Source organism: Ailuropoda melanoleuca, chromosome 2 (genome assembly GCF_002007445.2).
Source record: "Ailuropoda melanoleuca isolate Jingjing chromosome 2, ASM200744v2, whole genome shotgun sequence".
NCBI classification, from domain to species: domain Eukaryota; kingdom Metazoa; phylum Chordata; class Mammalia; order Carnivora; family Ursidae; genus Ailuropoda; species Ailuropoda melanoleuca.
This window is the reverse complement of record NC_048219.1, coordinates 115,403,908-115,418,738: the sequence shown is the minus strand read 5'-3', so window position 1 is coordinate 115,418,738 and position 14,831 is coordinate 115,403,908. Positions and strand designations below refer to the sequence as shown.

Sequence of the window (14,831 nt, the reverse complement as noted above, 5' to 3'; positions counted from 1 at the left end):
CGATATTTTCCAAAAAGGATGCCAGTCTTTCTTATCCCTTTTTTAAAGGGTGAAATAGAACATCTAAGCAGTACCGAAAGAGAGTCTGAACTGAATTTGGAGTTTGGGCAATAAGCCTGGATGGGCAGCTGAAACCAGAATGTGGATGTCAGGAGGAGGGGAACTCAACCTAGTGGGATTTCCAAGACCCACTGTCAAAAGTTCTCAAGACAGTTCTGCAGCCTCCTCGATGCTGAAGTCGGTCCTTTGCAGAAGTACCCCCAAGCAAGAAAACCATCAGGTCACAGATCATTCTGAAGAATCAACACAGTGTCACAGGCTGTTGACAGGTTGACATCTAAGGTCATGGACCAGTTTTCTTTACGGGATGCCCTCCTAGAGTGGAAGAGTTGCATCAGCAAAATGTCACTGAGAGCTGTCACCAAATACAGTAAACAAGGCAGAGCACTGCTTATTCAATGCACCGATGGCCCAGTAAATCAAGAGTTCTCAATGACTGCTGAAGGGTGCAACAGAGTATTGTATTAAAGTAGTTTCTTGGTCAAAACACAGATACATAAAGTCCTACAGAGTGAGGCAATGCCAGCCTTCTTCATAACTGTGATGTTTGGCATTTTCTTCCACATTTCTCTTTCTTGACCTCTTTTAGCCAAACTCCTATGGCAGTACTTGTCACTTACAAACACTGGAAAGCAGGTGAACACAAAAAGTGACTAACAAGTACGTGTAGCATGAAAAGACTGATACTCACTTTTGTAAGAAGGTAATCAACAATTAATGAATGGAACATGCCCAATGGCAGCAGTGGCTTTCAGCAAAGGCTCTGAGTCAGAGGCACCAGGGGTCTAGTCCTAACTCTTTCACTTACTTGAACTGTTATTACCTTAGGGTATTATTTAACGTCTCTGAGCCTCAGTTTCCTCACCTTTAAAATGGGAACAGTAATAGTGCCTATTCTATGGGATGGTAGAAATCACTACAATAAATGATATAAGTAAAGCACTTAGTACAGTGCCTGGCACATAGTAAGTTATGAAAATATGTTAGCTACTTTTATAATAATAATTATTATGATTATTATCATCATTACTAGTTATAATTAGAACATGCTTTTCAAAAGTGATCACTTTGAATTTAACTTGTATGCCATCTGATCTGGAAGTATAATGAGGGTAACCAATTCGTACTGATTTAGTGAGTCAAACAGAAAACCAAAACAAATTGAATCATTCAACTGGTGTATTTAGAATTGCTGATGATTATAGCATTCAAGAAAGTTAGTGAAATACATAAATTGTGATTGAACTGTTCTTGAAAATCCCCCAAATCAGTTTTCATTTGTCTAGCCTAATGGTGGGTAGTACTTGTTCATTTTTAAAATGTATATTTAGAACCTTCTAAAAGGAAATGTTGTGAAATGTGAACATGGAGGAGACAAAAGGTATTAATACAAAGGGAGTATGCCAAAATCATGTATATTCCATCTCTGAAAACAAAAAAGAATCTATTGCATTCACATACCACTTTATGCTTTTCGTGGAATTATCTATCACTCATTGCCACTTTATTTCATTTCACACACACACACGCACACACGCACTCACACACGCTCACACACACATGCACAGAAGGGAGGCTACAATGTACACAGTCAGCCTCTTTGTACCCAGCACTGATTCTCTTCTAAGTCAGCTCTGCTGTTAGGCGCCAGTGTGCAGATGGAGGGGAAGGTATGGTGTTAGCACCAAAGTTATGGGTCCACTCCAGAGATTTCATTCAAAGGATAATCTGATTAGCAAAATTTGAGACAGGCCTGTATATGCATTCTTCTATCATCTAATTCAAAAAACTCCACAACACGACTTGGATGAAATCGCCAGTATCAAAGGTCCTAATGTAGCATAATTTGTGTTGAGCATGCTGCATTGTGACAGTGCTATAAACCAGGGAGACAGTTTACTGACAATTCTGTGCTACCAGATACCAACTCAGGCCTCTGTCCAGCTTTACATTGTCAACTCTCGTGGAAACATGAGCAGTTACACAGCCTCAGAGGACGCTGAAGTCTGGATTGCAAAAGATGAGATGGACAGATTTCATATTTTCATTGCAGATTTTTTTTTTGCCTTTTCAAACTGCTGAGCATAATTTTTTTTAAAGGCAGGAAATGCAACTAGTGTTTGTTTCTAGCATGGCTTCTGTTTTGAGATTTCTTCTTTGTAGAAGAAATGTGTTGCCCAGCTGTCTAGAATCCCAATCAGGATATGGCTTCAGTATGAAATATATTAAAAGAATGATTTTAGCTGGTTATAAGCAGGAACGAAAATGAGGCTGGGCCTATTTTATCCAATTTTTACTCACAAGGGGCATTCTGGTTCAGTCCAATAGGGCCAATATGAATAAATGAGGTAAAGCTAAGTTCTGGGGTTTTTTGGTTTTGCATTTTTTAAAATAATGTTTTGTTTGTTTTTGTTTCTGTTTTTGCCTTGGAAGGAGAGTAATTATGAAACATAAAGGTTCATATTAGTGAATAAACAGAGCTGAGGAGATTCTCAGTTACAAAGATTCTCAGAAATAAAAATCATGCACTGGACAGAAGTATTGCAGTCAACACTTAAAAGGATGGTTCAACCCAAATTAAGCTTTTGGAGAATTTAATGCGTCTCAGTATTAATATTTCTCCTATTTGCAACACACACACACACACACACACACAGTATTCAACAAATATTAATTAAAACCTCCCTTTACGCACACCCTAGAGCTACTGTTGTTTAATGGCAGAAGAGACAAAGATGATTCAAGTCCTACCTTTTAAGATGTATAGAGATTTGTTGCAGAGACAGATATTTCAACCAGTATTCTATCCTTCACCAACTTAAGATGTTACAGTCTGCTCGTTTTCTAGAACATTTCCTATTTTTTTATTTTTATTTTTCCAAATTCATAATGTTTTAAAGAGAAGTTTCAGGTTTACAGAAAATCTGAATGGAAAATATAGAGTTCCCATATACCCCTTCTACCCCTACCCCAACACAAAATTCCCCTATCATCAATATTTTTTATTAGTGTGGTACATTTGTTACAATTGATAAACTAATGTTGATGCATTATTATTTTTTTTTTTAAAAGGTTTCATTTATTTATTTATTTGACAGAGAAAGAGAGGGGGAGAGAACACAAACAGGGGGAACAACAGAGGGAGAGGGAGAAGGAGGCTCTCTGCTGAGCAGGGAGCCCAACTTGGGGCTCAACCTCAGGACCTTGGGATCATGACCTGAGCCAAAGGTAGACACTTAACAGACTGAGCCACCCAGGTGCCCCTGATACATTACTACTAAATAAGTCTATAGTTTACATTAAGATTCACTCTTAGTGTTGTATATTACATAGATTTGACAAATGTATACTGACATTTATCCACCATTATAATATCAAGCAAAATAGTTACACGGCCCTAAATCTTCGCTGTGCTCATTGATTCGTCCCCCTCTCCCCCCAGATCCTTTGCTACCACTGATCTTTTACTGTCTCCATAGTTTTCCCTTTTCCATAATGTCATAGAGTTGGAATGGTACAGTACATAGCCTTTTCAAACCGTTTTTTTTTCACTTAGCAATATGCATTTAAGGGTCCTCCAAGTCTTTTGGTGACTTGATAACTTGCTCCTTTTAACACTGAATAATATTCCATTATATGTATGTGCCACAGTTTGTTTATCCATTTACCTATTGATGGACATGTTGGTTGCTTTCAAGTTTTATCAATTAGGAATAAAGTTGTTGAAAATACTTGTGCACAGGTTTTTGCGTGAACACAAGTTCTGAACTCATTTGGGTCAATATCAAGGAGGACAATTGCTGGGTAGTAGGTTATAAATATGTTTTTATAAGAACCTACCAAACTATCTTTCAAAGTTTCTACACCATTGTGCATTTCCACCAGCAGCGAATGCGAATTCCTGTTGCTCCAGGTCCTTGTCAGCATTTGGTGATGTCAGGGGCTTAGCTTTTGGCCATCCTAATAGATGTTTAGCTATATCGCATTATTGTTTTAATTTGTAATTCTTTGATGATATATGTATTTCCTAATTTTTAATTCTCTTACTTACCTATTACATATTTTTCTAACATCTGTGATTTTGACCTTTATGTTTCCATCATTCATTTACTCAATATTAATTCACATGCATTCTGTGTCTATTATATGCCAGTAACGTTTTTCAAAGCTAGGATATTTTTTTTCTTTTACCCTCTTACTATTCTTTTTTTCGTTTTCTGTTTGTCATATTCCACTAATTATTTATTTCACATAAACTGTTAGTTGGTTCCTCTCTCTAGGCTATTAATCCCCAAGTAAACTGGCGATTTCTTACTTCTCTGATGATAATAGTTTCATTTCTTCAAATTTCTCTTGTTCCCTTCAAAATTTTCATCATTACAGATTCATAATACATAGAGCACAGAGTCTGAAATATTGTTAGAGATGAAACGACTGAAAAAAAATGAAGTGAAGAAATCACTTACCTTGGTTGACAATAAATCTTAACTTCTGTATTGTTGCCAGATTGCCACTAACTCGGTATATTCCATCAACATCTAGACCTGAAAATAAAAGGGCATGTTTTATATTTGCTCATAAAAGAACTGAGATGGTAAAAGAAAAAAAATGTGGGAAAGAAGGTATAGTAAATCAACACCAAATATCCCTTCCTCATAGAGAAGACAAATTTCTGTGTTCTAAACCAAGCAATCTTCAATAGTTTGATTTCAACAAACTAATCATAAAGTTCAGTCATAGTCAATCATCAACAAATTTGAATCTTTTTTAAAATTATGTTGTTAGTTACCATACAGTACTTCATTAGTTTTTTAATCTAGTTGAATCATAGAAGAGTAATAGGTAGTGTTGGATTTCACACTATAGTTAAGATTCAGTCCCAAGGAAAACATAGGAATTAAACAGGTGATAGGTAGGAGAAGAACCTTCACATATATATTATTACCCCTTTCTGGACAGGAAAAAACCCAAGGCATTTGTGGAATCTCCCTTCCTTCCTTTCTTCCTCCTTTCCTCCCTCCCTCCCTTCCTTTTCTATTCTATTCTATTCTATTCTATTCTATTCTATTCTATTCTATTCTATTCTATTCCATCCTGTCCTGCCCCATTCTTTTTTTTCTTGTACTACAATAACATAACATGCATTGGTCTAATTATTTTAAACTACAAAAGAAAATTCTGTTCCAGATGTATAACTAGTTTGATAATCTCTAATATATTACAGGTAATGGGAGTACTCTGTTATGGAGGGATAATAAAGAAGAAAGTCTTTGACACAATGCTGAGATTAGTTTCATAGTATTTTAAAACTGGTCATCTATAATTCAAAATAACTTATTCTGGCAGTGGGTTTGGATATCAACCACTTGTTTTCCACACATCTATTTATAGCATGTAGTTATTTCCATGACCAAGTTATCGAAAAATGAGGAAACAGAAAAATAGAGAAACACTTATTGAGACACTATTATTGTCCTTAAGGAACGTGAATGACATACTTTTAATGTCATATGTATGTTCCTTGATGTGTCCAGGCCTTCAGAGAGGCCAGAGATTAGGGTACCACCCAAATATCTCAGCTGTTTCTCTAAGGAAACGGCATAGCACCATGATTAAACATTGTAATTCACAATCATAAGTATTAAATAAGTTGGTAGAAATTATTGTCATAATATAACAGAATAAGGGCTTTGTAAAGCTCTTTACTGACATGAAATGATCTCTTTTACAGTAGGAACATTTCTGTTATTGTGCAAAATATTTCATCAATAGTTTAAGGTAGAATAACATAACTTGCAACACTGGCATTGATGGTATAATTCAAAACAATCATTCACTATTTTTTGATACTTTATTTTTTTAGAACATTTTTAAATTTATAGCAAAATTGAAGGGAAGGTACAGAAGTTTCACATATGCTTCCTGTCCTTCCAAATGCATAGTCTCCCCCATTATCAGCACCCCCCACTAGAGTGATACATTTTTACAACTGAGGAGCCTACAATGATGCATCATAATCGATGTTTGTGGTTGCAGTAAGGTTCATTTTGGTGTTGTACATTCTATGGGTTTGGACAAATACATAATGACATGTATCCATCATCATAGAATGATACAAAGTATTTTCCCTCTCCTATAAATTCTCCCTGCCCACCTAGTCATCTTCATGATTTTTACCCTTCCATATGATCAACTATAGAGCAATTTGGAATAATATAAATATAATGGAATAGTTGTTAGCAAATGTATCAATTGGTTTGAGTTTTGTAGGTCTAGAATAATTTAATAATAAATCACTGTCCTTGTCCCTTCATGAGAATTATGAATTTGTGAGGAATTAAGATGAGGTTGGACACCTATTAGTGTGTATGAGTGTCAAGACACATACATTTATAAAAATCACATATATTATTTCTTCTTAATGCACAAAATAGCTCCATTAATCAAAGGCTAACACTCCAGTGTGTTTGCTTTTAAGTACAATGTGCATTTGACAACTGAAATGTAACAATCATCGTAATTAAAATTTTTCTAATATGTAACTCCTGGGTTTAGTATGTGACCATTTTGGTCTTCGGTTTATAAACACATGCCCAAAACTTTATAATTTATTACCCATTACTTTTCTTGCTTTGTCATTAGATAGTGCTTGGCACCTAGATTTAACCTACACAATTTTAAATAATATAATAGATTTTAAAAATATTAAAACTTTCATGTACATATGTCCCTTTCAGTGTTATATTTATTTTTTTCTGAACATGTACCTATTAGGGAAAATATTTCAGAATTCTTTAAAATCACCTTCAGTGGCTCCCTGTTATCTGTAGAAAATTTTTTCTGGTGGCAAGTTTGGGGCCTTTCTGGTAATCGTTTTGGAATTGGAACTAGACAAAGGTCATTCAAAACCATGATTGGTGAATAATGTTATCCTGCTTGCCACCACAAACAGACAAAATTTCACCAAATGACGGTGGTCTGGTATTTTCCCATGAGTTATCAGTTTGTTTCAAAGAATTTGAGAAAAAGAATATTTTAGTAAATAGAAACATTGATGCAATATGCAGACCTACATTCCCCAAGTGAGAAATCTTAATATGCTTTTAATAGAATTAGTTAAATTAGCTCTATTTAAAATAATGATTCAAGATGAAGTGTTGCTTAAAATCTATTACAATACAAACAAGAAAACTTACTATATAATTCTTTTTAAAATCAATTTTTGCTTTGTTAATTAGTTGGACCCTTATCAGAGGTCAGTAGTAAATGATGTTACTTGAATGTCAACGAATTTTTATTGCAAATAAGGACCTTATTTAAGTTTTATTTTATATGCATATCTCTTTATTCAAGGTACAAAATCAAACACATTTCTATTTTGAAGCTGGGACTCTTTCTTTTCTAATTATTTTATGTGTTATTGTAAATGCATATGTTGTCTAGAGTTGTAAACTGTTCAATTACTGGAATTACCCAGGATCCAAAACTTTCTTTTCCTTTTCTAGAAAATTTAAAGTTACAACATATGAAGTACCCCCCCCCCCCCCCCCCGGTGTTTCATAAATTCCAGTAGAAGTTTTTTTTTCTTTTTCTTTCTTTCTTTCTTTCTTTTTTTTAAGTTGGGTAATCAAAAACATTTGAAAGAGCAGTATGGGTTGGATATATTACGCTTGAGCAATTGGAAAACACTATACTGTTTAAACAAAGCAGCCTCATCCTAAATTAATAACCCAATTTTCTTCTGGGATAAAAGGAGGGAGGGCTGGGGATGGAGACAGGGAGCGTAACTCAGACCAGTGCCACCACTGTGGTTGTAGAACTAAGGCACAGCAGAGAAACTGCTTTGTGGCTTAAGATAGAAACCAGAAAGTAAGAGGGAGTAAAGCAAAACATATTAGATGCAATTTGAATCTAACTTTACACAACTTCCAAGCCCTTTAGATTCAGAGATATCAACACCATATATCTTGTGAAGGATAGCAGTCTCTGGCATTAGTGGCTCCTGCTTCAAATGGCTCATGCTCCCCGGCTATCATACTTTTTAAATTACATAAATAGAGTGAAAATGACAAAGTACATATTAAAAAGGAGGGTATTACATTTTGCAAAATAATCTGGAACATATCAGTGAATTTTAGCAGTGATAAATTATATAGGTACAGTCTTGCAGTTGATTAGTTTTCCCCTGAATGCCTCACAGAGTGGCAAACCCGAAGCCCTAGGAATTATTACCCAAATTGCAATGACTCACGTGCCATCCTCTTTTTGCTCCAAGAACTTTGAAAGCTATGCCAAACCAAACCAATGTAAATTGGTGGATTTGGACATCCTTTTCATGACCACATTATCCTTACTGGATTGGAAACTACTTATTTTGGAAATATAATTAGAGCTCGTATGATTTTTAAATGTGCAATGTCTTCAAGGTACCCATGTTGTGCTTTGGTAAAGTTTGGAGAAAAAATTACTTTGAAAGGTACTTCTTTTAAGAAAATACCATGACTGGATGCTGAGAAGAACTTTTCTTGTTATGCTAAAAATACTTTGGGAACATGGTGAAACTAAGTCATTTTCCTTTTTTTTTAAATATCAAACTGGTATTAATGGCAGTAATGAAAAATTCTCTGAAGAAATCCATGTTCACCAAAAGGTCATTTATTTGTTCATCATCAGTTGATCTTCTTAAGTTTCAAAACAGTGTTTACCGTTGACAGAAGTCACTGTGTATTGCTATAGGAGACTTTCAGAAATCTCTCTCCCCAACCCCCCGCCCCCACCTTTTCTTCTAAAGAAGCTTAGAGTAGGATAGACACACAATTAGGAGTTATTAGACCAAACGGTGGTCTAAACCCAGTGGAAAGAATGCAGCTGTCATGAGTAATTCCCACTATAACTCTGAGACATTTTCCAAAAAGAAATCTAAGAGACCAGTACTGTTTCCACAGTTGACTGGCTTATCTGCCAAAATACAGGCAGTTTCTAACAATGCAGATGAACCTGTTAAAAATAGTTGCAAACTGTGGATTAGGTAGCATTCTTGGTAGCTTGGATGATGGGCAAACCATGAAGATATAGAATTTGAGCCTGGTTGTGAGGTGTGCCCCAAAAGCTTGCTTGTTTTTCTGGAACATAACAAAATGCATCTGAACCCCTGGAGTCTGAAATGTGGGCTGGGAATTTTGCGCAAATGGCCCCTCTCCTGAGATTTATGGCACTTCCTAATTCCTAGGAGGCCAGAGCTACCGCAAGAAGAGTCATTCTCGCAATTCTTTGGTCTTCCTATTTTCCCTCTGGCAAAAACCAATGAGCATGGGAATGCCCAGAATGCCCCCAAAGAGAGATTCACATTTCTTTCTTGGTCTTTCTGAAGGTCCTGCTTGAGTCTACCGCTGAACTTGAAGGGAAGTTGATGTGCCTTTCAGACTAGTCCTCCTCCCTTAAATTGAGTGTCTCCAACCTTCTACCACCAATTTATTTGTTCTCACACTTTAAATTCAATGACTGAGAGAATAGGATACAATCTGAAACTCGAAGTTTGATTCCTGCTCTGTCTCAATGACTGGTATTTATGCTGCATCTATTTGCTGGCTTTATTTAACTGTTGATAACTTCTTGTGAGAGTCCCATCCTTCAAGAATGATTAACTTAGGAAAGAGTCGATACAATTCTCATTGTCAAACAAGAATATTTTTCTACATGTTAACTTTATGACTTTATAATAACCATTTTGAATAGATTTTTTTGCTATAGAGGCAGATATACTTCTTGGGCAAAAATGAAAATCAAACCACACAAAATATTATACAAAGATATTATATCTACCCCACCCTGCTAGCCAAAGATAGTCATTGCTAACAGTTCAGTTTTAGTTCTTTTTGTTGTTACTCATGTAAATGTGTCATATTTCTGTTTATTAATTTAACTTTGAATGGTATTTATTGACTCCCTATTAGAAAAGAAAATGAGTTTAGTGCATTGTTCCTATGTACTCTGTTATTATTAGTTACTTTGGCCTACTTCTATTTCTATTTCTTAAATCAAATTACCTCTGTGCTATAGAAAAATAAGAAACTTAGTGCATTTCCTCTTCCTTCCCCTTCTCTCCCTCATAGCTCCAATTTTATCATCTACTTTATTGCTTGTATTCTTAGAGTTTAGATTATTTTATTTTATTCTCTATAAATATTTTGTGACTCACCTATAATTCAATATTAACTGCTACTAAAAAAAAAGGAGGGTGATTGGGTTCAACCTAAAATTTCACTTCACAAAGGAGCTCTCCCAAAAGTCAAGGCCTGATGTGTTCTTTTCTTTTGTAGGTTCCTCCATTTCCTCAAATTAAGCACTGCCCAAAAGAACTTTCTGTGATGATGGAAATGTTCTATCTACCTATTCAAGCCAGTTGCCACTGGATGCATTTGGCTGACTATTGAGTGCTTGAAATGTGGTTAGTGCAATTGAATTTTTATTTTACTTAATTTTAAATAATGTGATTTTGTGATTACCATATTGGACAGAGCCCCTCAAGGTCACAGTGAACTACTTGTGTTCCAGTGTTACTCTCTCTTGGATTTATTTTTAAGACTTCTGTTTTCATAAAAGTATGTGATTGATGCATATTCTTATTTTTTCCATCTCAATTACTGTTTTATTTTGCTTCATAATGAATTGTTGATTTAAATACTTGTTCGACCTTCATAAACTTTTACTTTTCTAACTTTGAAAAAATGTTTCATTATCTTCTAGCATCTCTGCTGGTAAGTCTTTTATTAAATTGATCATTGAGGCATTGTAGGTCAATTGCTTTTTTTTTCAGGATTTTTTTTTAAGGATTTTTCTCTTTAAATTTGTAGAAGTAAAATTTTACTCAGATGTGTCCACATCTAGGCCCTTTCAATCAGAAAAGTTTCTTATATTATTTCCTTGATATATCCTTCCCTCTATTGTCTCTTTTCCATCTAAAACTACTTTAAAATGGATGCTGTTCAAATATCAGATTGCCCTTATGATTGAAAGAGCAAATTAATTAGAATATAGGGTGTGTCATGGGTATTTTTGTATTTGCACATATCCTTTTTCCCTCCAATTGGCTTCAATCTTACATGGGCAGACTGAATGAGGGTTTCTTGTAGAGTGAAGGGGTGAGTAGACAGTAGGCTGGTAGTTCTTCAATTACCAAAAGAGGGAGGACCTTATTTTGGACAAGGAATACTTTAACTGTTTTGCTCCTGGGCAAAGCTATCTAACTCTATGTCTGTTATATAGAGACGACCTGAGTTACCTTATTCTCTACTGCCTTCTTTCTCAGATGCCAGCAGCCTCTCCTCTGTCCTTGTAAAACTTGTTCTCAGGCTCCAGCAGCTGCTGCAGGTGCTTGCTTGGTACAGGATAAGTGGAGAGGGGCCCAGGTCTGCCATATTAGATCTGATATTTAGTGAATTATTTATTTATTATCCTCTTGCCAATTTCCACTCTTCGTTCAACTCCAAGTTTGGATATTCTCTAGAAAATCCCTGGAAAGAAGTGTACCTAATTATTGTGACTGGGAATGGTGTTTCTTCTGCTCTAATTTCTCCACTTGTTTGATCCCATCTGCTTTCTTTCTTTCTGGAATTTCTATTTCTGGTCAACTGATGACACCTTTTCTGTTTTCAGCACCATTATTATTATTTTTCTTTTTCAACATATCTTTTCTATTATTTCATTGGGATTTTTTTGAGGAAGAAGAATCAGACTTTTTTTTTTTTCAGTATGCCAGCTTGAATGGGGGCTTGCATTGTTTTTCATAAAGATAGACTTTTTAATGCTGAGAACAAAAGTTTCATTAGACTGTGAAGATGACTGCTGTATAATAATCTTCTCTGTTGTCATATGGGATATAAATGACCTGGGATTACATTATGAATATTTAAAATACTCATGTGTCTCTAATTCTAATGTGGGGAAAATATGTTAATATAGGGTTCAGGATAAGTATACCCTTCATTGCCTTTTATTTTTCTTGCTCCTGTCCTTTTTTCATATTTACAGAAGTTCTATTATCACTTATGATTTCTCAAATGTTCCCCTTATTACTGTGATTGTTTTATTTTTTTCTGCTCCTTCTGCCCTTTCTTTTACATTTTCATCTCATTTTGATATTTTCTCCTACCTTCCTTGTATCTCTGCTACAAAATCTTATAGAGACAATAGTCACAGTAAGTTTTTCTTTTTAATATCATAACACAATACCTACTTTTACTAATTCTAATACCTAATTTTACTAGTAATTTTGATTATTGAAGTATAGTCAACATACAATGTTATATTAGTTTTAGGTGCACCACATAGTGATTTGACAATGCTATACATTATCTTTAACTTTCCTTCACTAAGTTTGTTTGATTGATTTGGGAAATAGCCTTTTTTCAATGACTTATGTCTGAATAAAATGAGTTTTTCATCTACCAGATATTTTATAATAAGTAGATTCATGGGGAAAAGAAGAATTGTAGTCCTCTTAAGATATGAAAGAGATAAATATTTGTTGCTAAATTTTTTTAAGAAATGTTAGAGTGAAAAAGAGGTCACTAAGAGAAGAGTGCTTTTTTTATTTCTGAGAAAACTGTTTACGACATATGATGCTGATAAATGTGACATTATTTTATATTGTTTGTATAGCCAGTGTTTTAGATAAGGACCAAATTCCAGATTTAAATTAATGTCTTAAAACTAAAAAAGCAAAAGTAAATAATATATGGGACTAAGGACAAAATGGTATCAAACACAGAATTTTGGATCAGAGAGGGAGAGATGTTGGTTTTTCTTCAAGAACTATTCATTGAACACTTGTTTAGTTAGGATCATTATTAAATCCAACCCCTCACCCTCCCAAACTTGCATCTGTTTAAGGTGTTATACTAGGAAATAAAATTGTTAAGGATCCTAGCCAAAAATAGTTACATATATATTGGTCATTCATTCATTCATTCATGCATGTCATATTTGCTATTTGCCCAGTCCTGACCTCTTAACCAGTGTTGTCCTATTTAAGCACCTGAGAAGATAAACTTAAAACTGGGAGAGGAAAAGGACAGAATATCCTGTGTTAAGAGCATTACTAGTTGTGTTTTTTCTTGGTCCTGTATTATACCATTTATACCTTGAAAAGATCTATGGCACTCGTATTTGTGGATGGGAGTGGGGGATGGCTGACTTTCTTACCTTTAAGTATTCTTCTTATTATTTTTTAAAAATTTTATGTATGTATATATGTATGTTTGTATTTAGAGAGCACAAGCAGAGGAAGGGGCCCAAGGAGAGAGAGAATCTCAAGCCCACTCTGTGCTGAACTCAGAACCAACACAAGATCATGACCTGAGCAGAAACCAAGAGTCTGGCACTCAACCAACTGAGCCACCCAGGTGCCCCTACTATTATTAAGTATAATTATTATTCTTATATAAAGTTACATTGTTAGAAAAAAAATGGGAAAACCGTTTATTGAATTACTTTCCCATCTCTCCAGTTCCTTTTAAGTAGGACATTGAACACTTTGAGAAGCACATGAGAATCACACCAAATTCTTTAAATGTTACCAGAAACACAAAAGTCATCCTCCTTAATGTGCAAATCTCCTCAGTGTGCACTTTTTTCACTACTACAATTTTCTCCTTGTATTTCTTCTTAGTTCTTATCATAATATTTCACTAACTGTGTCAGAATTGGAGAGACTTATCCACACTCTCAGAGTCCAGAAAAGTAGAGAGTAGTTTATAAAAAGTCTTGTGAAACCTCACATCAGTCCTGAGGCCTAGATCCTGGTTTCCATTTGCTGTAATTTTTTTTTATGTATTAGACTTTTTTTTGCATATAACCTCCATACATTTCATTCAGCTCGTATTCCATTTAGATGTACCACTGAGACAATTGCCTTTAAAATCATGCTTTTAAATGTACAGAATACTAATTGATAGGCAAATAAAGATAAAAACAAAAGGAAAAGAAGTTACAACATGCCAGTGTGATGTGGGTGGAATTTATCGTGTACCCTCCTTAATACCTGAGTAAAATGAAATGAGAGTCTCAGGATGGCACCTCATGTGCCGTGCCTCATATCTTACATGTTGATACTTACGTATCTGTCTAAACCCAGCTAAGAATTTGAGGCCTAACAACATGAAGCCTATATGATGGTAGACACAAATATGGTTTATAGAATTATATCAATCTTAGAATCATTCTGAAAGTATCTCAAAGTAAGAAGGATCTCCGGGAGACCTTAAATTTTCCTGTGAAATTTCACTAGCACACCCAACGTCCTTGATTTGACAAGACAAAAGGTAATGAACTGAAATGATTTCTGCAAAGTGGAAAGCAAAGAACCTGGAAATAGTCTTTGATAAATTCTCTTACATGTTTCTCTTTTTCTTTACTTTCTCTCTCTTTTTTCTTAGCCTTGAAGACAAATATTGGGCAATGATTCTGAGTATCATTAAGTGAGAGCTCTCGTCTTGAGGAAAAACTTCATGTGTCTGGAAGATATTGAAGTTGAAGGTTGTATTTGGTTCATCGCATCTCATTCTCTGAGTTTCTTTTATGTTTGAGTTCCATTGTTATGTTCTGCTGTGATCATGCTGATGTAAATAAATCATTTTTTGGTATTGTGACTTGCTCAGAGTGTTTTTTCAAAATAAATAGGGGTAATAAGAATGAACAGGCTAACTTGGTCATTCAGTAGTTTGCAAGCAAATGCAAACAGCCGTGGGGGACCACTGCAGCGGGATGAGTGG

The 14,831-nt window shown here is 34.9% G+C and overlaps 1 protein-coding gene across 3 annotated transcripts in view; it reads right to left on the bottom strand.

Annotated features, from left to right (window-relative positions):
- Positions 1-14,831, bottom strand: part of ARHGAP15 (Rho GTPase activating protein 15) — a 594,053-nt gene that overhangs the window by 188,196 nt on the left and 391,026 nt on the right. For all 3 annotated transcript variants that reach the window (XM_034643265.1, XM_019800514.2, XM_002920055.4), the window contains one exon: positions 4,527-4,604. In XM_034643265.1, the coding sequence (XP_034499156.1) occupies positions 4,527-4,604 (78 nt within the window). The remainder of the gene's footprint in view (positions 1-4,526; positions 4,605-14,831) is intronic.